The sequence below is a fragment of the Humulus lupulus genome, chromosome 5, assembly GCF_963169125.1.
Source record: "Humulus lupulus chromosome 5, drHumLupu1.1, whole genome shotgun sequence".
NCBI lineage: Eukaryota > Viridiplantae > Streptophyta > Magnoliopsida > Rosales > Cannabaceae > Humulus > Humulus lupulus.
Genome location: NC_084797.1, coordinates 132366957 through 132392560, shown reverse-complemented (window position 1 = coordinate 132392560; position 25604 = coordinate 132366957). Strand labels below are relative to the sequence as shown.

The 25604-nt window shown below is 37.0% G+C and overlaps 2 protein-coding genes across 2 annotated transcripts; both read right to left on the bottom strand.

Moving 5' to 3' along the window:
* Positions 1–291: 291 nt before the first annotated feature.
* Positions 292–3064, bottom strand: LOC133777669 (subtilisin-like protease SBT1.3). The gene has a single exon (XM_062217359.1). It carries the CDS (start codon positions 2823–2825, stop codon positions 495–497), a length of 2331 nt encoding a protein of 776 aa, XP_062073343.1. The 5' UTR covers positions 2826–3064; the 3' UTR covers positions 292–494.
* Positions 3065–13009: 9945 nt separating this feature from the next.
* LOC133779484 (uncharacterized) lies at positions 13010–20913 on the bottom strand. The gene is made up of 3 exons (XM_062219443.1): positions 20791–20913; positions 20640–20691; positions 13010–13632 (listed from the first exon to the last, which is right to left on the bottom strand). The coding sequence occupies exons 1-3, from the start codon at positions 20911–20913 to the stop codon at positions 13010–13012; spliced, it is 798 nt and encodes a 265-aa protein (XP_062075427.1).
* Positions 20914–25604: the final 4691 nt, after the last annotated feature.

Genomic DNA, 25604 nt, shown 5'->3' with positions numbered 1-25604 from the left:
CGTGTCATTAGAATTTATGCCATCGAAAGTTTTCTGTCTATTCTTTTGTTCAACAAAAATAGCGTGTACACAGTATTCCCGGTAATTATAGCACCTTCTCTTTAAAAAAAAAAAAAAATGATGGCACCTTGTCAGAGTTAACTCGTGGCCTTTTTATAATAAAAATTGATTAAGGTTAATACATGAGATCCACTGCAAAATTATACTTTTGATTACCAAAATATAAATTTAAAAGTTTGAGGAACACATCATAGTACCTATCACATCAATGGATCAAACATCATTGCAAAGTATCGAATTTCATCTTTTATAATTGATCTGATTTTGTTTTTCAAAAAAAAAAAGCGACAAGAAAATGCTTATTCTACTTTTGTTCTAGTAGTGAACGCAAAATCATAATTAAAACCAGAGGAATTGATCACAATGTCAACAAGATTATGTTTCTCTTTTTTGTGCGCAGGAATGATCTCCACAACCCAACAAACGACGACGATTTACATCGGAGGTAGCCACGTAAGCACAATTGGGCTTCTCACCTTGTGGACACCATTTTTCCATATCAAAGCCCCAAACTCCGGCATTGTTTGCCGTGACATCTTCTTAAACGTGACCTTATACGACAACTTCTGACCGACCTTGGTGAAGTTCAGTGATCGAGGCACAACGTTAACATAAACACCTTTAAACGGCGAAACCGAAAGGTGGTAACTTGAAACCGGAGAACCCACATTGGTCACTGTTCGGCGAACACTCAGAACAGAAACGTTTGTCTTATAAGGGAACACAACTGAGATAGCAGGGTAGTTCAAGTCCGCTGGACCGGCGAGTGTGTGTTGGCAAGTTCTGTTTGAGTACTTGGCGAAAACTTTTAACTGGGTTGGAGATAGATTCTGAGTACAGAGGAACTCAAAGTAGTCCTGAGGCTCTATGTCGTAGACCAAACCCGGGTCAAGTGCTTTTCTCGGGTTTACATGACCCGCTCCGTGGTCATACGGGCTGGAAGGAATCGTCGAGGAGGCGTCTTTAAGAGGGTGGAGAGTGTTGTCGTGGACATAAGCAGTGGTCATAAGAGCTGATTTAATGGCGGCCGGGCTCCATTCGGGGTGTCTAGCCTTTAGCAGTGCAGCAATGCCACTTACGTGAGGACACGACATTGAGGTACCAGACAATATGTTGAATTTTACCCTACGACGATCTGTTGGTAAACTCGACGGGCCCAAATCCCCGGTCCAAGCTGCGAGAATGTTGACTCCGGGAGCTACCAAATCAGGTTTGAGAATCTCAAAAGTGAGAAAATTAGGCCCTCTTGATGAAAACGCTGCCACCACTGGAGATGGCCTAATCCCCACACGAGTTCCCATAAACGCTAGATTGGCCGTGGCTTTGGGGTTAATCAAAGCGTAACGCTTTACTACTTTTGCTTCGTTTTCTCCAATGGCCGCTGCTGGAAGAAGGTGGGAGTCCGCTACCAATTCCTCGCCGTTTGCCGCCGTGTTCGTCAGAATCATTCCAACTCCTCCGGCGTCTTTGACCACCTGACCCTTCTGAACACGAGGGCTGATTCCACGGTCGCATATGACAATTTTTCCAGCAACTTTATGTCTTTCTAAAGTCCCTTCCAAGCATAACGATGCCGGATCAGGGACGGTCGAGTTGCTTCCCATATAAACAATCGGGTACTGTTTCTTTTCAAGCGTTCTTCGACCTTTGTAGAGTGAAACACCGGAAAGAGTTCTGCCATTTCCGAGCTGAACAGTTGCTGGAAAGTCTCTATCCATGGTGCTAGCGCCAACCGTGGTTATCCACGGTGACACGTTGGTAAGGCTAACCGGGTCGGGTCCTCCATTGCCTGCGGATCCCGAGACGAAAACGCCCATTTCCATCGCCCCAAACGCCGCTACTGATAAACTGTCTCTATAGTAAGATGAAACTCCGCCGCCCAAAGATATCGACAAGACGTTGACTCCGTCCGCAACAGCTCTGTCGACGGCTGACAGAATATCGGAACTGAAACAGCCGCCTACCCAGCAAACTTTATAAGCCGCCACTCTTGCTCCTGGAGCCATTCCCCTTGCTGTACCGTACGCATAGCCCAAAAGGTTTGCTCCTTTGACCGGGGTACCAGCGACGGTAGCGGCAGTGTGAGTTCCATGCCCATCTTGATCTCTGGGCGATTTGTACTCGTTCTGAGGGTTGATTTTTCCGGTAGCGGATTCGTAACCCCGGTAGAACATTCTAGCTCCGACGATCTTTTTATTGCAGTGTCTTTTCGTGAAACCTCGGCCAGTCACGCAAGCACCTTTCCAGCGAGCTGGAACCGGGGTCATTCCGGCGTCGTTGAAGCTCTCGCTCTCCGGCCAAATCCCGGTATCAAGCACCCCGACAATGACGTCGTGGTCAGAAAGCTTTTCCGACCAGACACCCGTGCTGTCCTGCTTTGAATCAAGCCCCAAAAAGAGGGGACTTCGCGTTGTGTGAAGCTCGTACTTCGTTTCCGGGAATATGGCCAGCACACCGTCTTCTTCCTCGAGCCTCTGAGCTTCTTCTTCATTTAATCGAACCGCGACTCCATGAAAAACAGTCTGGTAACTGTAGATTATCCTCTGATCTTTATCGGTTTCGGTTTCCTTGTCAATGAGAACCGACTTTACTTTCGAAGAGTACCACTGCAAGTGATCAGAAAATGACTCAGGCATCGCTGACTTGTCCATTTGGACAATATATGTAGTCTTCTTGGCCATCTGGGTCGCCGCAGAAAGTACAAGATTACAGAGTAAGCAGCTCATTGTTATCAAAACAAGCCATTTGACTGGATTTTCAGTCATGTTTAAGCTAAGAAATATGAGCTCTTCACTCTTTCCAAGAACGCAAAAGCCAAATCGAAGAAACAGAGTAAAAATGAACAGGAAGATGAGTAGAGAGGTTTGGGAAACTTGGTAAGGATTTAGGGGGTTGAAATATCTTGAAAGGAGCAAGCTAAGGTGTGGACTGTGGAGTGTGTTGTCTGTCTCTACATGAGTGATACCAAATTTTGCTGGTCTATAATAAAGATGGTTGGTTATATCATGAATGCAAATGTTAATGTTAAATAGAGAAAGAGAAAGTTGGTCCGAGGGGCAGGTGGTGGTGGCAGTTAATTTTGGCTCTGTTTATGAAGCAATGTATTCGTGTTGGTGTCAAAACCACTGGTTACACTTTTACTGCTAGTTTTAGTAGTAGGACATCCAATTGGAGCAAACAGCAGTATATTGCCTTTTTATGGTAAATTTTTTAATAAATATAAATGGTTGGTGCATTGTGTGATTTTTTTAGAATCAAACATAATGTCCAAAAATTGTGTTCCAATTTATAATTAATAAAAAAAAAGCATCACTTTCAACAAATTAACATTAAATATTTTTTAAGGGTAACCGTTGGATGTTTAAAAAAATTACCCACTCACAAAATGTGATTAAGTTAATTATTTACTTGCACGAGTAAAATATATCACCATTACACTTCAAAATATAGGTTAGTTTTTCGGTACCCCTAAAAGGGACACATCAGTGCACTTTATTTAGTTTTTGGCTCGGGAAGAATTTTCGGCACATTTTTTTTATGATTGTGTATATTGTAGTTATTTAGAGCATCTTGTAAATGTTTAAAAAATTATGAATAATTTACCGTGTAGAAAACAAAGTTCAAATAGTTTGTTGCCCGTGTGACTACTTTTTTTATGCGTGTGGAAGATAACATGTTTGAATTTTAATTTCGGCACTATAAATTATTCTGAAATTTTGCAAGATGCTCTAAATAAGTACAATGTACACGGTCATAAAAAAAGTCACCAAAAATATTTCTCGAACCAAAAATACCAAAAGGGTGCACTGATGTAACATCCCAAATTTCCTAATGTGGCTTAGTGCTTGGATTAGGGGGTCGGGAGGCAATAATTGAGTTATTATGTGAATTATATTATAATATAATTATGTTAGCATGTTAGAGATATTAAATATGTGTATGTGAGCCTGTTTCTTATAAGAATGGTATTTTAGTAATTTGACACGTTTGGGAAAATAAATGCAAATATGTGTTTGTGTGATTGAGACCACATTATTATGTGGATATATTTGAGTTACTCGACGAGAGGCGATCCCGATGAGCAAGTTAGTGGAAAAGTCACAATGGGGTCTTAATACCCGGCTCGGGGTAAGCTTAGGGGTATTTTATTGATTTAGTACATTACCGAGAATTAGTGGGTAATGGGAAAATTTATTGGTAACCGTGTGAGAAAATTGGAAGTAGCGGGAATTATAGGATGTAAATTGTGGATAGCGGGATTTAAGGCAAATGACAAAGTTGCCCTTGTGAGTACTTGTTGTATAGGTTAAGGGCAAGGGGCAATTTAGTCAATTCCACTTGGGGTTTAAGACTTGGCTGGCTGGATTATACTCAGAAGATTTGAGAAATTACAGGAAACTAAAAGAAAAGAAATTCAGCAACTCTCTTCTTCTCCCTCGTTTTCTCTAAGTGCCATGGATGCTTGAGTTGTTCTTGAGGAATTGAAGAGTAAAGTCTAGGAATCAAGGTGTTAGGCTTTGGGAAAATAGAGGTTAAGCTCAAGAGGTTCATCTCAGCTGAGGTAAGAGTTTTGAACTGTAAAATTGTTTGGTTTAGTATGCTGAGATATTTAGAGTAAAGGTGTTTATGCATGCTTGATAATTGAGAGGTTGGGTTTGGTAGTTTGATAAGCTTTATTGTGATAATTGGTTGGGTTTTGTTGGTAAGGATGAATATATAAGTTGTGGGAATTAAATTGGAGGAGTGGGATGAAATTGGTTAGGTTTTGGCTGGGTTCGTGGGGCTGAGTCGCGACTCTTTTCTGGTGAGTCGCGACCTACGAAGAGAATTTTGAGCCAGCAGGGCTCAGAGGCAGGGGCGCGCCGTGGCACGTGTTGGTTTCCAAGGAGGCCGAGCCTCTGGAATTAGAGGCGGGTCGCGGCTCGGGTGTGAGGGGTCGTGGCCCTTAAGGGGAATTTTGGCTTAAATGAGATTTTTAGATTGGGAACCTAACCATTTGGGCTCGGGATCGATTCTACTTCCTTGTTAAGTGGAATTCGATGTCCCGGAGGCTAAGAGTTGGTCTGGAAGTTGTTAGTTACCTGTTATTGATGGGAACTTCCTTATTACGGTTGTGACTAGGTTTTCCCTAAGGGCTTGAATCAGGGATCGTACTCAGAGGGTCGTCGCTAATAACCCGCATACGGACCAAAGGTAAGAAAACTGCACCTATTATGTGAATGCATTATTAGAGTTTAATTAAGGTAATGAACATGATTATAATTATGTTGCGAATATCTGATTAGGTACATTGTAACGTGCATAATTATGATTATGCTTATGACTGTTGTGTGAATGTATTATAATTCATTGTGTGATTATTTGATAGGTATGCTATGTGAAACATGTGACTGTCTGTTATGTCTATGAAGCTTGGTTTATAAACTAAAGGATTATTAGGGTGTTAAGTGGGGATCAACTTATTAGTTGAGAATATATTGAACTCTGGGAGACTCGCTTTATAAGTTGAGAGTCCCAAAGCTTCAACTTATAAGTTGGAGGCACGTGGTGGCTTAACTTATAAGTCAAGGGCTTAAAGAACTTAGTTTATAAGCTAAGATTGGCATAATGCATGCGGAGTGCATGCCACCATGGTTGGGCCACCCTGGGAGTGCGACATGCACTTGACTGGCTCGGATGCCAACAACTTGAAAGAGAGTGCAACATGCACTTGTGTGACTCTATGGTCTCTAGTTTGGTTTAATGAATGCATCAGTATCAGTTATTACTGCTTGATAACTGTTTCATTCTGTAAGCTATTGAATATGTTTTCTTGCTGAGTCTTCTGGCTCACAGGTGCTTTGTGGTGCAGGTAAAGGTAAAGAGAAGCTCAACCAGCCATGAGTAGAAGGGCATTAGTAGTGGTATGTACATATGCAGTCCACTCGACCACCACAGCCGAGATGCTCAGGGGAACTAGGGTCAAACCCAGCTTTTGCCGCCTAGGTCGGCTTATTGTGTAACCTGAGAGTTGTAATTGACTTTTAAAGTGATGTTTTTGGGATCCCATGTAAAGAACATATTTTTAACTTAATGAAAATGTTTATGAGTTGACCAAAAGTTTTAATACCTAAACCTTTAGTGGCTTAATCACATGTTTAGTCCAAATGACTTATTTAACAAGTTCAGTACTAGTTTTAAACACACTTAGTAATTGACCATAATTATCAGGGCGTTACAACTGATGTGCCCCTTTTTAGGGTGCATCGAAAAATCCTCCCAAAATATATATATATATATATCACCGTTAATTTACAAAACACATTACACCTACTCGCATTATAAAAATGTATCATTTTTGCGTTAAATTTTTTATCTATAAATTTTTTTAATTAAATATAATAATACCAAACTAATAAAATACATATAAAGTAATGTGTACATTTAGATTGCACCCCCTAAAAATTGACATACCAGTGCATATTCTCTTATTTTTTGATACTCGGATGATTTTCGCCGAATTTTTTTTATGACCATATATATTATAATTTTTTAGAACATTTTGTAAATTTTTTAGAAATTCTAAATAATTTACCGTACCGAAAACAATGTCTAAATAGTCTGTTACATGCGTGACTACTTTTTCTTATGTGCATGGAAGATAACATGTTTAGATTATATTTTTGATATTGTAAATTATTCATAATTTCTTAAAATTTTACAAAAAACTCTAAATAACTATAATGTACACATTTATAAAATAAATAAAAAATTGTACCAAAAATCATTTCAATACCAAAAATAAAAAATGGGTGCACTAGCGCTCCCAAAAACATAAGTGCACTCTAGAATTTTCCTACACTAATAAATAGTACATATAAATCACTTAATAATAAATATATATATATATATAACAAAAATTTATAAACTTTAAATAAATCCAACAATACCGAACGGGGCCATAGTTAGTACAAGCTGAAAAAAATCTTAAATGGAAAACCGCACCTCCTAAAGATTGACTCTTAACTCGTATCATGAAAAAAAAATTAAAAAAATTATATAATGTATAATGTTATGCAGTGTGAATTGAACACCTTCTACAACTTAGTGGATGTTTTGCTTACTCCTAAATAAAAAATTTAAGCCTTAATTCATTAAAAGAAAATATTAATTCTCTAATAATATAAATTTTTGTTATTAGATTGATGCGAAGTGGGTCTAAATCAGAATGAGAGATTTTATTTTTATTTTGTATAAAACAAAAGTGCAACATATCAAAATCATGCATGCCTGACACGTAACATATGAAATTTTGAAAAAGTATTGGTTCAAATATCATAAAGTATCTTTTTTTTTAGTATTTTTGTTTTTTTTTTGCATCTTTTGACTTTTATTGACTATCTTGTAATTATAAAAAAAAAATTTTAAAAATAAAACGACTTACTATTAGGATAGGAGGACGAACAATGTATTGGGTCAGGTGTGTGTGGAAATGTTGTTCTCGAAATCATTTAATACAGTGGCGGTGTGTTGGCTGGAAGCTAAGGTATGGTCATTACAGTCGACACTTATTACTGCAGTACGTACGTGACATACTTGATCTGAGCGCAATGTAATAAAATAGTAATAAGTACTTTTTTTCTTTTCGGCTCTCCGTGGGCTCCTACTCTTCTTCACTAATCCAACGGTAAAAAACATTTTTGGATATTGAATTTTCGGAGGTAAACAAAAATAAATTTTAAATAATTTCATTTTCTCAACTTTGAATTCAAACAAAGAATTATGACATGTGGAAACCGATGCTAAGAAAATTGTGGAGAAAATCAAAAGTAATATAACTGATTTATCTTTTTTTATTTTATTTTATCAAAGATATTAATAGCACGTATACACGGTTTGATTTGATGCGTTTTAGAAAAATTTTGAAACGAAATTGTTCATGATTATTTCAAAATGAAAACCAAACCATTAGAATTAAAAAAAAACCAAACCATAAATAAACGGCTTGGTGCGGTTTGGTTTGGTTTTATCCGTATAATCAAATTATTAAAAAAAAATTTAAAAATTATTATAAAATAATTAACTAAATAATTGTATTTAAATAATAATAATAATTTTAGCTTTACTTTTAAGACCATAAAAGTCTACAAGAAGCTTATTGTCTTTGTTGTTGTAAGTGTAAGTATTTTGATCATTTTATAGAAGTGAGAAAAATAAATGTTTACTTTCTAAACAATGTGGGACTTTACATTTCTTTTTTTTTTAGTTTTGGAAACTTATGCATGTATTAAATACTACTAAAAACATATCATAAACAAATAAATTGTTTGACTTGCATGGTTTGGTAGATTTTATATTAATTTAAGTGTAGGGGTTCAAATCTTTGAACCATCATTTCTAAAAACTATTTTTTTTAGAAAAAATCACGATCCGGTCCGGTTTAATTGATTTTAAAAAATTAGAAACCGTGACCAAACCATTAAAGTTGAGCGGTCCGGATAAACCAAACCATCGAAAACGGTTTCACCGGTTACGGTTTTTGGCAGTTTAGTGCAGTGCGGTTTGGTTCCAAACCACGGTTTGCGGTTTATATGAACACCCTTAATTAAGAGTTCATTTTCTTTTTTCCTAAGGCTCCCTTATTTCATGTTTGTAGAGAAGTTTATGTTAGAATACTGTAATCTGAATTTAGCCATAATTAATTCAAGAGAATCAAACAATAAATAGCCAAAGGTTAGCGGAAGCGTACCGGAGTCCATTGAATCGATTGTACAAGGTTATGATCTTCCGAATTTGCAGTCAAAACTTTTGAGAACCTTAGTCTCTTGATGATGGGGATTCAAGAGTGAAAAGATACGTTCTGCAAATTGGAGACCATTACCTCTTTATTAATAACTGACAAATCAGTAACTAATCTTTATTTACTATTTCTAATTTGGCCCCTCATCAAATCAGAAATTGCCTTTATGGTATCCACATATTAAAATCATGACAATCATGCCCTTAAGTCATAAACTTTATTCCAAAATAGACCACATAATTTCGACTCATTTATATGATGACCCAACACACATTTTATATATACAATTGTGACCCAAATAAATAAATTTCTAACAATCTCCCACTGGGCCACATATGTATATATATATATAAATGTGTTGACCGTATTGAGCTCATAACTTTATCATCATAACCATAGGCATGTGCAATCTCGTCCATTAACTATATCAACATAGGATCAAAGCGATTTTCGTTGTATCAATCACAACTAAACCCATCAATGGTCACTTATATCGATACAGTTAAATGACATAGATCAATCATGATAATGTGGTATGAAAATTACATGCATGGTGATCTATTCATGTCAATTTTCAATTGGTTCTACTTTACTTTATAGAGTTCAAAACTTTAGCTTAATGTACAAAGTGAAATAAACTGAACAACATAATTTCTGATCAGAAAAAATATCCAATTATACAAGTTTCATGAAACACATAAAAAAAAACACAAAGGATAATAAAGACAAACTCTCACTGAATCTAGATATCCTCATACTCTAAAACACCCATACGAGCAGTGTGCTCATGAAAGACCTTAGGCGGCAAACCCTTAGTAAGGGGGTCTGCAATCATGGAGTTTGTACCTAAGTGTTCTATACAAATATGTCCACTCTGTACCCTTTCTTTTACAACAAGGAACTTGATGTCAATATGTTTTGACATTGTCGAGCTCCTGTTGTTGTTGGAATACAATACAGCTGACTTATTGTCACAATACAACTTAAGTGGTCTTTCAATTCCATCCACAATGCGCAGCCCGGTGACAAAGTTTCTCAGCCATATACCATGGTTGGATGCCTCATAACATGCAACAAACTCTGCTGCCATGGTGGATGAAGCTATGAGTGTTTGTTTTGCACTCCTCCATGATATAGCTCCACCACCTAACAGATATATGTAGCCCGAAGTGGATCTCCTACTATCTTAGCATCTCGCAAAGTCGGAGTCAGAATATCCAATGATCTCAAAGTGATCTGACTTCCTATATGTAAGCATGTAATCTCTTGTTTTCTTCAAATATCTCATAACCTTTTTGGCTGCTTTCCAGTGATCAATTCCTGGATTGCTTAAGTATCTGCCTAACACTCCAACAATGTACGCTATATTCGGACGCGTACAAACTTGAGCATACATTAGACTCCCAACAGCTGAAGCGTAGGGAATCTTTTGCATTTCTTGAATTTCAAGGCTTGCTTTAGGGCATTGCTTAAGACTAAATTTGTCTCCTTTAACGACAGGGGTATCACCTGGTCTACAATCTTGCATTCCAAACCTTTTAAGTACTTTATCGATATAGCTCTTTTGTGATAATCCAAGAATACCCCGAGAACGATCTCGATGTATTTGAATTCCTAAAACAAAAGAGGCATCAACAAGATCTTTCATCTCAAAATTTCTTGACAGAAATCTCTTGGTTTCGTGCAACATGCCTATATCATTTGTGGCAAGCAGTATGTCATCAATATACAAAACCAGGAAAACATGTTTACTCCCACTGAACTTGTGATACACACAATCATCAACAACATTCATCTCAAAACCAAACGAGAGAATCACTTGATGAAATTTGTGGTACCATTGAAGGGAAGCTTGTTTGAGCCCATAAATGGATTTGGTCAATTTGCAAACCATCGTCTTTGGGTCTCCCAACACAAAGTTTTTAGGCTGCATCATATATATTGTTTCATCAATGTTTCCATTGAGAAATGCTGTTTTCACATCCATTTGATGAAGCTCTAAATTATAATGTGCAACAAGTGCCATGATTACCCTAAAAGAGTCCTTTGATGAAACTGGAGAAAAGGTCTCCTTAAAGTCAATCCCTTCCTTTTGAGTATATCCTTTTGCTACAAGACGAGCTTTATACCTTTCCACATTACCTTTTGAATCCCATTTTGTCTTAAAAATTCATTTGCAACCAATCGGTTTCTTTCCTTCTGGTAATGGGACAAGCTCCCAAACTTTATTGTCTTGCATAGACTTATACTCTTCATTCATTGCTTCAATCCAATTTTGAGAGTTAGAACTTTTCACAGCCTGATGAAAGTTGATTGGGTCATCTTCCATCATTCCATTGTCATCCTCATGTTCTTGGAGAAATATAATATAATCATCCGAAATAGCACTTCTCCTTTCTCTCGTGGATCTCCTTAACGACACTGGTTCTTGAGGTTGTTGAGTTTGTTCTTCTGGAGCAATTACCTCATTTTCATTTGGGGTTTGTTGAGGTTCCACATTCACTTTCTGATCAATGATAGGTGTAGGAACCTGAATATTGTCAAAAGTGATAGCAGAAATTGGGTTTGAATCCAATTCCTCTTCAAAAGAAATATCTCTAACCTTATTTCTCCCCCCAACTCAACATCCTCAAAAAATGTTGCAGTACCCGTCTCAAAAATATTTTTAAGTGTGGGATCATAAAACTTATAGCCCCTAGATCGCTCAGAATAACCAATAAAGTAGCTGCTAACTGTTTTGGAGTCCAATTTCTTTTCATGTGCCCGATAAGGCCTTGCCTCAGTTGGACATCCCCAAATGTGAAAGTGCTTTAAACTAGGCTTTCGGCTTGTCCAAAGCTCATAAGGTGTTTTTGCAACTGCTTTAGTTGGTATTCTGTTCAGAATGTAAGCTGCTGTCTTTAATGCTTCTCCCCAGAGAGACTCAGGTAAGGTAGAATGAACAATCATGCTCCTTACCATATCCTTAAGAGTCCTATTGCGTCTTTCAGCTACACCATTCATGCTAGGTGATCCTGGCATGGTGTACTGTGGGACAATACCGCATTCCTCTAGGAATTTAGCAAACGGTCCTGGACGTTGTTCGCCTGAGCCATCATATCTACTGTAGTACTCACCACCATGATCGGATCTGATGTTTTTAATCCTTTTGTTGAGTTGATTCTCAACTTTAGCTTTATAAGCTTTGAACACATCCAGAGACTGTGACTTTTCATGAATAAGATATAGGTACCCATAACGTGAGTAATCGTCTATGAATGATATGAAATATTGTTGACCATTCCATGATGCTGTAGGGAATGGCCCACAAATATCTATATGAATCAATTCTAAGACATCTGTAGATCTTTTGGCACCTAATCTCTTAGTTTTGGTCTGTTTTCCCTTGATACAATTGACACAAACATCAAAGTTTGTGAAGTCAAGAGACTCTAAAATGCCATCAGCCACAAGACGCTCAGCTCTACCTTTTGAGATATGACCTAAGCGCTTATGCCATAATGAGGCTGAATTTTCCTTATTTAATTTGCGTTTAGTACCACGTGATTCCACATGCAAGGTTTCATTATAGGATGCAATTGTTTCTAGCAAATAAAGGTTGTCATAAGCATTCAAGTAACCAGTTCCAACAACATTTGAATTTAAAGACAAACTAAATTGATTGTTTCCAAAAGAACAACAATATCCAAATTTGTCCAATAATGAAACAGAAACTAAATTCCGTCTAAAAGATGGTACAATAAAAGTGTCTTTTAAATCCAAATAAAAACCAGTTCCTAATAACAACCTAAAATGCCCAATAGCTTCAACTTCTACCGATTGTCCATCGCCCACAAGGATGTGTCTTTCACCATCACTTGGCTTTCGGTAGCTCAGGCAACCCTGCATAGAAACACTTATGTGAGTAGTAGCACCAGAATCTATCCACCAAGTGTTTCTAGGTACTAAAGATAAATTAACCTCAGAACAGACCAAAGTAAGAAACATACCTTTCTTTGCACGCCATGCGTGATATTTTGTACATTCCTTCTTCACATGTCCAGGCTTGCCACAAAAGAAACAACCTGTTGGTTCCTTATGTTGTTTCTTTTGCACTAGACCCTTAGCAGCTTCATTTTCATGCTTTCTTTTCTTGCCCTTATCCTTAGAGGCACTGGCCAAGTGAGCACTTTAAGTTTTATCTTGCTTCAACCTTTCTTCCTCTTGCACACAATGAGAAATGAGCTCGTTTAGAGTCCATTTCTCCCTTTGACAGTTATAACTGACTTTGAACTGATTAAAATGTGCAGGAAGCGATATCAAAACCATAAGAATAAGAAAATCCTCAGAAAGCTCGATCTTAAGTGCCTTAAGTTTTGAAGCAATTTGGTACATTTCCATAATGTACTCCCTAACATTTCCTCGACCCTTATACTTCATGGACATCAAGGAAGCCAGAAGTGAAGTCATTTCAGCCTTATCATTTCTAGCGAAACGTTTTTCAATTGCATCGAGGAAATCCTTGGCCTTAGTGATCTCTTCAGATTCTGTGCCTCCGAAGGCTTCTGGAATGCATTGTTGCATGATCATTAGACTCATGCGATTAGAACGATCCCATCTCTCAAACTCCATCTTTTCATCAGGAGTGCTTTCTGCAGTAAGAGGTGAAGGTTGTTCTTGCCTTAATGCATAGTCTAATTCCATGCAATCAAGGTTTACAAGTAATTTTCCTTTCCAAGCCTTGAAATTTGTCCCATTAAGCATGGGAATAGAGTTAATGTTGGCAGTTATTGTGGCAGGAGTAGATGAATTAACTGAATATATAACAAAATAACAAAAACAAGCTCACATAAGAATACATATAAAACAATAAAATTCAAATAATGGTTAATTCCATCTCAAGATACCAAACACATCATTAATATCAAGTCTTTGGACAGTAATATTAACTGTAAGCGGTACTCTTGTTGTAGCGAACAACCATTGACAATAAATTATGTCAAACAATATGTAATCTTTGGACTAACATATTATTCACACACAATACCTTATAATTGTCACACATTTATCACCATAAGTATGTATGAAATTTGGCCAAATATTAACTCACCTTTGGGTTAGTTAATAAATGCATCAATTACATACACATTATTATCTTGATATTTTAATTGAATTAATCTACATAAAAGTGGTCACTTTGGTGATATTTTGTTTTAATTAATTTAACTAAAATATTAGATATCTTTAATTAAATCCAAAACCAAAATCAAAATTTATTGTTACTGTATTATTCCAAAATTACTAAACTGTATATAAGAAATATATACGGGCAAGTTAATATAAGCAATTACTGTACTATATGCATATAAATATAAGCAATCCCAAATTCTCCTCAAAAGAAACAGACATAATTACTTATATATATATATATATATATTTTCAGAACTAATCCTTATATACATTAACGAAAACAAATATACATATATACCAACTGTAATGCTAATTCTTTTACAATATACATGAAAGTTCATATCTACATAACTTTTATATACATTAACGAAATTAGCACAGTAGATATACAATTGGTATATATGTATATACTACAAAAGTTAACAAATATTCCATTAATTACATAACAGTAGATATATCTACATAACTTTTGAACAGTAGGATTAGAATTAGCACAGAATCGCATGAACTTTTATATGAAACACATATAAATATATATATATAATCTAAACTTTCAGTACGCATATTTATATATATATATATCTGAATAATTGCAGATTGTACCGAAGTACGCATATGTCATATATTATCAGTACGCATATGCCATATATATATATATATGTATATGCATACAGGCATATAGTAATTAACAGAAACAAAACTAAATAATTGCAGAAGATAGTAGAAGATCATAACACTTTAACAGTAAATCCTCAAGAATTAATTTAGAGATGGCTCTGGTACCAAATGTTAGAATACTGTAATCTGAATTTACCCTTAATTAATTTAAGAGAATCAAACAATAAATAGCCAAAGGTTAGCGGAAGCGTACCAGAGTCCATTAAATCAATTGTACAAGGTTATGATCTTCCGAATTTGCAGTCAAAACTTTTGAGAACCTTAGTCTCTTGATGATGGGGATTCAAGAGTGAAAATATACGTTCTGCAAATTGGGGACCATTGCCTCTTTATTAATAACGGACAGATCAGTAACTAATCTTTATTTACTATTTCTAATTTGGCCCCTCATCAAATCAGAAATTGCCTTTATGGTATCCACATATTAAAATCATGACAATCATGCCCTCAAGTCATAAACTTTATTAAAAAATAGACCACATAATTTCGACTCATTTATATGATGACCCAACACACATTTTATATATACAATTGTGATCCAAATAAATAAATTTCTAACAGTTTACTCTTTTAGCTCACTCTATAGCTAAGGTTGCTCTTAGACAGTGAACTAATATGGAATGGTCATGTCCCATTTCATGTTTACATTTGATCTTTGTACTGAATTATGTTTATTTTAATGGATCTGTCTTCTTCTTAAAAAAAACTATCTTGTAGAAAAAATCAACATTAAATGTATAATTTTATAAAACTTAGAATAATTATAAATGTATTATAAAAGAAAAAAATATTAAAAAAATCTCTTATAAAGTTTTATGAATATTTTTTTCTTACTCTTCTTTCTTATAAAAAAAATTCTTGGTAAAATACTGTGATTGATCGAGGATTTTTGTTGGGTGGAGGTTTAAAATAAAAAATATATGTATAAAGTATAAATAAAGATGAAAATTATAATTGTAACAAAAATTACAATTAATTTTTGTTGTTTTATCTATTTTTTTGTGATGGCTTAATTATTTTATATTTTTTTTGTGGGAGACTTATTTTGTTAATATTTGGTGGATAATTGTCAAATTATAATAATTATTTTTTTTCTTTAGAGGGGGCTTCTCCTCTAGGTCTTACCTAGATTTGTCCCCATTAAATACAAGATTCAAACAAGACCTTAAGAAATGCAATAGTTACAAAAGAATTTCCTCTATCGAAATATTTGATCAATTTTTAGATTATTTTCTTAATATTTTATTTAGAGTTTAATTTTTTCAATATTTATAATAATACTCTTATTTTTTTTTCTTCTCATCCACATCCACTATCACTTGTTGTTTTATTATGGGTATTAGAGCAACTCTAAGAGGACATTTGTTTTGAGATTTGTGACGCTTGGGAATTTGTGGGAATTTGTGGAAGGGGTTAGGATGGGGCAATATCAAAATCAACATCTCAAATGGTTTGACTTTACCTTCTAAAACTACGTGGGACCTATAAAAAAGTTACACATTGCTACCTAAAAAATGATGAGTGGGACCCATATATGCAACAATCAATTGTAGCTATGCTATGGAGAAAATCAATCGAAGCATGAAGATGATGAGTGTTTGATAAATTATAGATTTAGAAATGTCGTATTTGAGCGTTTGGTAAACAAGATGATTGAATTTGTTGTTAAATATAAAAATACCAAAATAGACATCATATTTAATTATTTTATTAAAATAAATTCACACATACTTAACATATTAACAAATTTTTTATTCAAAATATTGATCAAATTTATTGTTTCTCTTTTGACAATAATTATTTCTTAAAAAATAAATATAAAAATGATTTGTAAGATTTTTTTTCAAATAAAAAAGATTAAAAAAATAGATATCAAAATAAATATTGTGTCTATTTAAATATTTTAAGATTAAAATAAAACATAAACATAAGAAAGTATCCAAAGTTTAATCAAATAGGTATAACACAATACAATAACTTAGATAAGTTAAAGGAGAAAGATATGAAAACATTATTTGTTAATTATTCTCCCTTAAACTTGCAGCAATTAGATTGTTGATGTTATCAATTTCATTTGAATTTGAAGCACTAGTTGTCTTATCTTCAGTTGTGTTGATCTTCAATTGTAAGTGATAATTCTATCCAAATATATATATTAAATATCGTGTAACTTGTTACCTTTGATGCACACCATTACTAGAAAATGGGGCTCTAACTTCAGTTCTTATACATAATAATCATTTGGAATAATAAAAAAATGAAGTTAAAGCCTTTATATGACTTTTTACTTCGGTTTTGGGTGTCCCACTTCAAGGGAAATCAGCTACGACTTTAGTTTTTATAATAATAATAAAAAAAAGTCATGAGTTTAAAAAATAAGGGTCGCATTTGGTTAAGAGGAATTTGAGACTTTTAACTTCAGTTATTAGCTAATAATCGAAGTTAAAAGAAGCATTTAATTTCGCTTATTAGCTAATAATCGAAGTTAAATGTAAAGTCTTGGATAACCAAGACCGTTACACTGCGTGTTTAAAATAGTGCTTAACTTGTTAAGTAAGTCGTTTGAACTTAAATGTGTAATTAAAGACTAAGTCATGGTCATGTTTTAAAAGATTTGGTAAAAAAAAGGGGTTGTTTTTCATTGGAATGTTAAGTTTATTCATGGGATCCCAAAATCAATTTACAAACTTGTAAAAGACAAATAGAATACAACTTAGTCGTCCATAGCGACAAAACAGGGTTTAACCCTAGTTCCTCCCAAGCTATCCCGACCTTGGCGATCGAGCAAGCTGCATATGTATCACCGCCCTTGAAGCTCTCCATCTCATGGCTGGTCCAGCTATCCCTTTCCCTTACATGCACCACGTAGCACCCATGAGCCAATGCTCAGCAAGAAAACTTAAACCAACATGCACAACTAGGCAACAATATAAAAATAGTAGACATAATTCATCAGATTCAATTAACAACAAGATATAAGTAACCAATCAACAGTAATATTCAACTCATTCAAGTGTATAAATCAAGCTCGTCAATCAATGCAAATAGTTAAGTGTGAACAACACTTCTGTTTATTGTATAATATCCAGGCCTGGTGCCCTTAGGCTGAATCCCCTGGTCTCTTAGCCGACCCTAGCACCCTTAGGCCAGGCTGCATTCTGCACACTTGCTATCGACCCCCGGCACCCTTAGGCCGACCTGCAAAGATATATAATCACAAATACACAATGCATAGCAAGTAATCAATGGGAGCGTATACAAGCATGCCCATCTAGATTTTATCAGATATAGATATATTCACATTCATAACATATTCATTAACAAGGGTTTAATCCTCATTCATAACTCGGGTGCAGTTTTCTTAACTCAAGTCCCGAGCAGCTAGCGTATGGCAGCCCTGAGTACGATCCCAAATCCTGAGCCCTTACGGTATAACCTAGTCACACTGTGATAGTGGATATCCATTAAAATCCTAAAACAATTCAAAGCTTTGGAATCAAATACTGGCCTTTGGGATCTTGAATTCTGCTAAACCATGTAGTAGAATTCATCCTGAGCGCTTAGGTTTAAGTCCCTGAGCCTCCCCAAGCCTAAAGATCAAACTTGGTTATGGCTGCCTAGGCGGGCCGCGACCTGGCCCTGAGGGTCACGGCGCGCCCTCTAGTCAGAGGCGCCAGCCCCCAATCCCTACAAGCATGCGGGTCACGACCTGGCCCTGAGGGTTGCGACGCGCCTATAAGACAGAAAGCCCCCCAGGCTCCTAGGGCCACACGGGCCGTGACGCCCATGAACAGGGTCGTGGCGCGCCCCCGCGAACCTAGAAAACCCATCTTCTTTCTGCATTTTCTCCAAGTTAAACCTTCCAAAATTCAACCTAGACCTAACCTAAAACTAGATTTAAGCTTCTCAAACGTTCCCAAACATCATAAACAACATAACCACACTAAAAGTTAGGCCAAAAGTCCCTCACAACCAAAAATTCATCCCTTGAGTTCAAAACTCAAGAACACCAAAAGAATCCAATCAAAACATAATCAACAGCAGGAATTGAAGCTTACCTCCTTGAGAATCATGACCCTTGAACTGAACCTCAATCAATCCCAGCTCCAGCCTTCAATTTCCTAAGCCTTCAGCCACTAATCCCCCCTTAGCTTCCTCAAGAATTCCACCAAATTGAGAGATAAAAAGAGAGGTTGGTTGGGAGAGGAGAGAGAACTGAGAGAGGTTGTGTTGTGTGATGAGAGATGTTTCTAATTTTTTCTGGCTTAGCCTATTGTATCCTCAACATAAAGACCAAAACACCCTTGTGATAACTCAGCCCTTTTATTGCCCATAAGGGCAAAATGGTCATTTTCCCCGTTTCTTGCTAATTCCTCGAGTCGTCCTACAAATTCCTAATTAATCTCGACATGCCCAACTAATCACCAAATACTTACTCGTTACTCGATAAATCTCAAATATATGTTAAGTTTCCCAAAATAACCTTAGGCTCACCCCAAGCCGGGTATTAAACCCCGTTGTGAATATTCTGCTAATCCACTCACTAGGATCACCTCGAGTCGTATACTGCAAACATATCCACATAATAATGTGGTCTTAATCATTTACACACATATAATCACATTTATGCCCGCAATGGGCCAATACTACAAATATGCCCTTATTATCAAAAATGGGCCCACATGCATATTTAATACACATAAATATGCATTTAAATTCATATTGTCATATAAATGGTGTATGACACATAGTCACACATTCATTCAATTAATTCAACATGTATATCCTATTATTCCTTCCAGGCACTGTAGTTCAGGCGCTAAGCCTTAACAGTAAATTCAGGACGTTGCAACTATCCCCACCTTACTGAAATTTCATCCTCGAAATTTATTCAAATACCTCGGGACACAAATCCCGTGAATCTGATTATAGCTTCAAAGTCTAGTCCTTTACCTTTTTTTTCTATCCCTTAGTAACACTCTCACTAGAGTGACAGTCTTATTCTATAAGACTTTATCTCATTTATCAAAAATTGCATTAGCTTTTCCTTGCTCAGTAAATCTCACTAAAATCCTAGGGTCTTCTTATCCCATCATCAGTGATACCTAACACTTCTTTCCTTGACATTGGCATTAGTAACACTTTGTGAGCCACCACCCATACTAGGGTAAGGCTAATATGTAGACCCCTACTCTAGTCCTTGGTAAGACCACGGAAGTCTATCAAATCAGGAGTTACAACCCCTCTTTATTTCCCAAAATATCTTATCCTTTCTAGTTCACAATATTCAGAGATCTACAAAGTCTCCCATTCTGAAACTCCATGTTCCCATACTTAAAATTTGTGAGCTCTTATGTCCTTTCAAGTAGGCAGACACTTTTGTCCTAACAGTCCTAATAACTTCATTGGTCCCTCGAACCAGTTCTGAATCACCATACTTCTTGTCTCTTACATCATTATTGGAACGAGTGCTTTTTGACCGGCATTCACCATTGCGACTATTCAATCAAGGGACTGTACTTATCTCAATGCCCCAAAGACTTACATATTCGTTGTACAATTCCTAAAGTCTGAATCATTCCTTCAGATTGTCAGTCTATCTGAAGGTAACTAATAATTCAAAGTCTCAATCTTATACTTATTGCCCTCTACAACATTTTTCCAAAATTAGGGAAATAAAGGGTCCCAGTCCAACACCATTGACTCTGGTGTCTCACAGAGTTATACGGTCTCCCTTCACCCATACACTTTATTGTGATACACGTTCACACGAACTAAGGTGTGTTAGCTAAATCTGTTGAGTCGCAACATTTCATATTCAATTACCTTACTTGCAGTCTAATGTAATCCACCCTTATGGTCCACAACTATACCTTTTTGCCTTCCAAAACACAAATTTTGATCCTAACATCCATTTGAATTCCTGGATACAATATTTATAAGGAAGTAGTACAATACTCATCTAGAATCTCCATCTCAACACCAGGTTCCATCAAATCACTCATCTGATCTTCATATCTTAACTCATTCATACTAAAATAGTATGACTCTTAACCATTCCCACAAGATCTCCTCCTTGAATCCCATTGTCCATGGAGATATACCTGCCATCTATCAACTGTAGATACTATACCAATCTTGGTCATTACCTCATCTGACTTTACTGTAATCTGTGGCGTCTTATCAAACTGGCACAGACTTTTCCAACTCATGGTCTCAGTTCCCATGTTAATTTTTCTTTATACAATCAAGGGTTTCCAATGTGAATCACCCATTAATTCCCACTAGGGCCGTAGTCTCATGATTATTCTTCTATGAGTGATCAAACACTTTACCTCTTTACACTAATACACGCACTTCTATTCCATAGGTGTTGTCACCGCACCCTAACCATGGCTATCTGGCATTACCATCAACCTAACGCCCCGTGTAGAACCTTTGTGTTCTTATCTCTTCATCTACTATGAAGCACGAACAATCATTCATTTCAATCTATACACGGGCACACCCTATTCTTCGACGCACCACCCTATAGTTTCATGTCTTAAGCAAGGACAATATCCATTATGTCGTTCCCCTGTATTCATCCACCACATACACATTCTGATACCATAGTGTGCTAGTCAATCCTTATTCTATCTTTTGGAAATTCAGTACTAAACTATCCATTCAGACAAACTTTAGGTTCTTGTGTTACCTCAATCTTGGGTATTATTGTCTTCGAAGATGCTTCAAGTAGTAGCTGACGTGTCTTACTGGTCTTCTCACCCCTCAGGCATTCTTCGGTAATTTCTTTGTGGCTTTTAACTAAATTCCTTCATACATGATCCCATCACTTCCCATAACATAACCTTGAATACCCTTGAAGAAAATGAAACTTACTCTTTCTGGAGCCTTACCTGTAAATCTACCTCATTAGTCTTAGTATTATCAATGAAGTGGTCATTCACGCTTTGCTTCTAACTAGAAGTAGACTGAAACATCCCTAATCAATCTGAATATGGCTTGCCCATGTCATTCTTGCACCCTCTCTACTTGTTGAACTTACCTATGCCATTGGAGCATTAGTCAGTTAAGAATCTTCACTGATAATTCATCACATCCTACTTGGTGCAAGAAGTAATTCCTAAAATGTCTCGTTCCTTGATCCTCAGCTGGTAATAACTAGATCAAAGATCAGTTCCTGAGAACATTGTCCTATCTTGCAAACGGGCAATTGAAACCTTCATTCTTAACAAGCGATGTCGACGTATCCCATGATGCGATGCTCTGTCTGATCAATCCTCAAATCAAATACCTCTTCAGCTGAACCATTAATTCTTTCTGCTGAGCTAATATCGTTTTTCATGATGTTCCTAATATCGATTCTATCCTTACCCTAATCTCGTAGTGTACTAAATGATTCTTGTGCACCCAACTGAAACCTTACTGGCCAATCCAGTTTCCATTCGATCTAAATGATATATTCCAAGTGATACCTACCACAATATCTAGGCATTCCATAGACACAACCGAGTCCTTCCCTTTCAAATCCAGATGTTACCTCCATCCATTGTAATCCATGGTTGTCCCTTATTTGATAAACTAATATGTACTCAGGATCATATCAAAATCCTTATATGGAAAACTCAATCAATTATATCGTCAACCTTCTACCATTAATACTCTAACTCTTCTCCGGCAAGTGACCAATTTTCCCAGCAGGCACTAAAATCCCACGCCCCATGGCGTGACAACCAAAGAGTATGTGCTTCAAATCTATGTCTCTTCTAGGAGATACGTAGCACCAAACTTAATCAGCCCAATGTACAACAAGGAACAAGAACTAGAGAGCCAATCGGTCGCCTCCGAGGGACTAGCCTTGGGCTCTGACTGTATCAAGGCAGACCAGTTCTCCCTTCTCTAATCTTGGGCAATCCTTCTTGACGTGCCCAGCTATTCCACGTAGAAAACATGCCTTCACTTGGCATCCTCCCAAATGGCATCTCCCACACCTGGTGCGTACTAGATAACTTCACCAGACCTCATTCCTGCCTTGGCGGCCAACCTGTAAACTAACACCCCTTTTGTTAGGTCTAGGAGTAGTAGAACTATTAGGGGTCCTTCTTTTCCGATTACTGGGCATCTGCCCCTACCTGATCCAGCAAATGGGAATACCATTGCCTAAGCTTCCTGTAGCGTCCCAAATTTGATAATAAGGCTTAGGGCCTTAATTAGCGTGCCAGGAGGGAAAAAATTGATTTAATTATGATAATATGTAAATTTGATGATAATGTGATTAGAAATGAATGTTTAGGTGAATTAGGTATGCATGTGGGCCCCATTTGGCTATTACGGGCATATTTGTAATTTTAGCCTATTGAGAGCATAAATGTAATATTTGTGTATATTGTGATTGATACCACGAGTGAGTGGTGATATATTTGTGATGGACGATTCAAAACGGTTCTAGGGAGCAGTTTAGTAAAATAGTCACAATGGGGTCGAATACCCGGCTCGGGAGAAGCCTAGGGGTATTTTGGGAATGTAATATGTATTCGGGATTTTATCGGGTAATGGGTAGTAGTTTAGTAATTATTTGGACTTTTCGGGATTAAACAGGGATTTGTAGGAATACTCGATGACTTAGCGTGTAATGACCCAAATTCGCTAATAAGGCTTAAGGGCCTTGATTAGTGTGCCTGGAGGGCATAATGGGAATTATGTGTGACTTTGATGAGTAAATGCATGATTATGATTTAAAGCATGATATATGACTATTTGAATATTTGAGACGCATGACTATGTGTACTAGTATGCATGTAGGCCCTGATTAGGTTAGATGGGCATAATCGTAATTTTGGCCAGTATGGGCATAACTGTATTGATATATGTGATAATTGTTGAGACCACACTATTATGTGGACATATTCATGATCTGTGACTTGAGATGATCCTAGTGAGCAAAGTAGCGAAAAAGTCATGGCGGGGATTTATACCCGGCTCAGGGTGAGCCTGGAGGTATAAATGGGAATTCAGTGAGTATATTGGAGTCTAATTTGACATCGAGGAATATTTTTGGTGAATAGTTAGGTATCAGGAATTAAGCGGTAAATATTTGAGACACTCGAGGAATTAGCGGGAATTGGGTAAAATGACTAGAATGCCCTTAAGTGGATTAAAGGGTTAGAAATAAAGGGGAGGGCATTAAGGTCATTTGGCTTGTAAGGGATAGATATTCTAAGGCTTTATGTTAGTGGAAGTGGTAGAATGTAATAGAAGTCTGAAAAGAAAAGAAGGAAAAGAAAGGAGAAAGAAAAGGAAGGAAAAACAGAGCTATTTTCCTAGGAGTCGGTTGGTGATCTCCTTCACCATTTCTGGGCGTTTTCTTGGAGCAAAATTTAGAGGGAAGCTAGGTCAACTAGGCCATAAGGTTTTTGAGCTAAGCTTGAGGATTTGACAAGGGTTTAGTAAGGTTAGGCCATCACTTGAGGTAAAATTTTGTAACTCCTTCAGTTCTGGTTTTGGTGTTTAGCAAAGATATCTAAGCTGTGTTGATGGGAAATTCTAGGGAAGTTGGAGCCAAGGGTGGAGGAAGAGCAAGCCAAGGAGGTCTAGAGGAAACTTGAGGTCGAAGTTCCATCAAAGGTATAAACTTTAAGCTTCTAACTTTGATGTTTTGACTGGTTTCTGCTGAGTTTCTGAGCTTAGGGTCAGCTATGGTGAATTTTGGGATTAGAGATGCATGTGATTGGGTTTTGAGTATTTGGGGTGCTTGGGATGAGTGGAGTATGTTCATAAGGTTGTTTTTGAGTTTGGTAAAGGTTTGGAGAAGTTTTGGTTGAGTTTGGTTCGAGGAAATCGCAGGAAGGGAAATTTGGAGTTTGCCTGTCTGTGACTAGCGCTACAGCGCTAGGCCATGCATGTTGAGGGGATTTTGCTTCTATTTGTAGCGCTGTAGCACCCTCCTAAGAGCGCTGTAGCACTGCCCTGTTTTCAGAAGGGGATTTTAGGGTTGTTTGCAAGGGTTTTTGACCAAGGGTTTGGGGTTTGATTCCACCACCTTGTTTGGTGGAACTAGGACTTCCCGGGGGCTCGGGATTGGCCCCAAGGCTAGGTTTTGGACTTGAGGATTGATGATGACTTTGGCCTATGGTTGTGTTTAGGTGAGCGCTAGGGCTCGAGGGCGATCGTGCTCAAGGAGTCGAGGGATCAAAGCTAGCGAATCGAAAGGTAAGAAAACTGCACCCGGTTATATGACTGTGATGGGACTAAGTGCTCCCGATACTTGTATTATGTCAATGATGGTATTACGCCATGGGACATATGATAGCGGCCTAAGGGTGCCGTACACAATATTTGCGCACAGGGCGCGGCTTGGCCACTGGTAGCCGAGGACAACTTAATATTCACTGAGCTCGGTTTAAGCGGGCCGGAGTCAGTGGGATAATGGAGGGAGCGGCCTGAGGGCGCTAGCCCTAGTTATCATCTGTGAACTGATATATGATATAAGTTGATATGTTTAGTATGTTGAATACTTGATTATACTGAATGATTATATGGTTGAGAATATGTGATGCAATATGAGATATTGATTTGTCTGTTGATTGCTTATGCTCTGTTGTTGTGTTTACTTGCTGGGCCTTGGCTCACGGGTGCTATGTGGTGCAGGTAAAGGCAAGGGCAAGCTGGACCAATCTTGAGATGGAGAGCTGCGGGGTTGAATGTACATAGCCAGTTGTTCGATCGCCATGGTCGAGGAGTGGATCAGGACAGGGATTGCCTAACTGTCTGTTTTGCCTTAATATGGCTTGATATTGTATCTAAACCTTATTTCTTTTGTAAATGGTCCTTAATCTTAATGTTTTTGGGATCCTGTGTAAACAAGAAATGTTTCTTAATGAAAATGTGGCTTTTGAGACCAAAATGTTTTAACCCT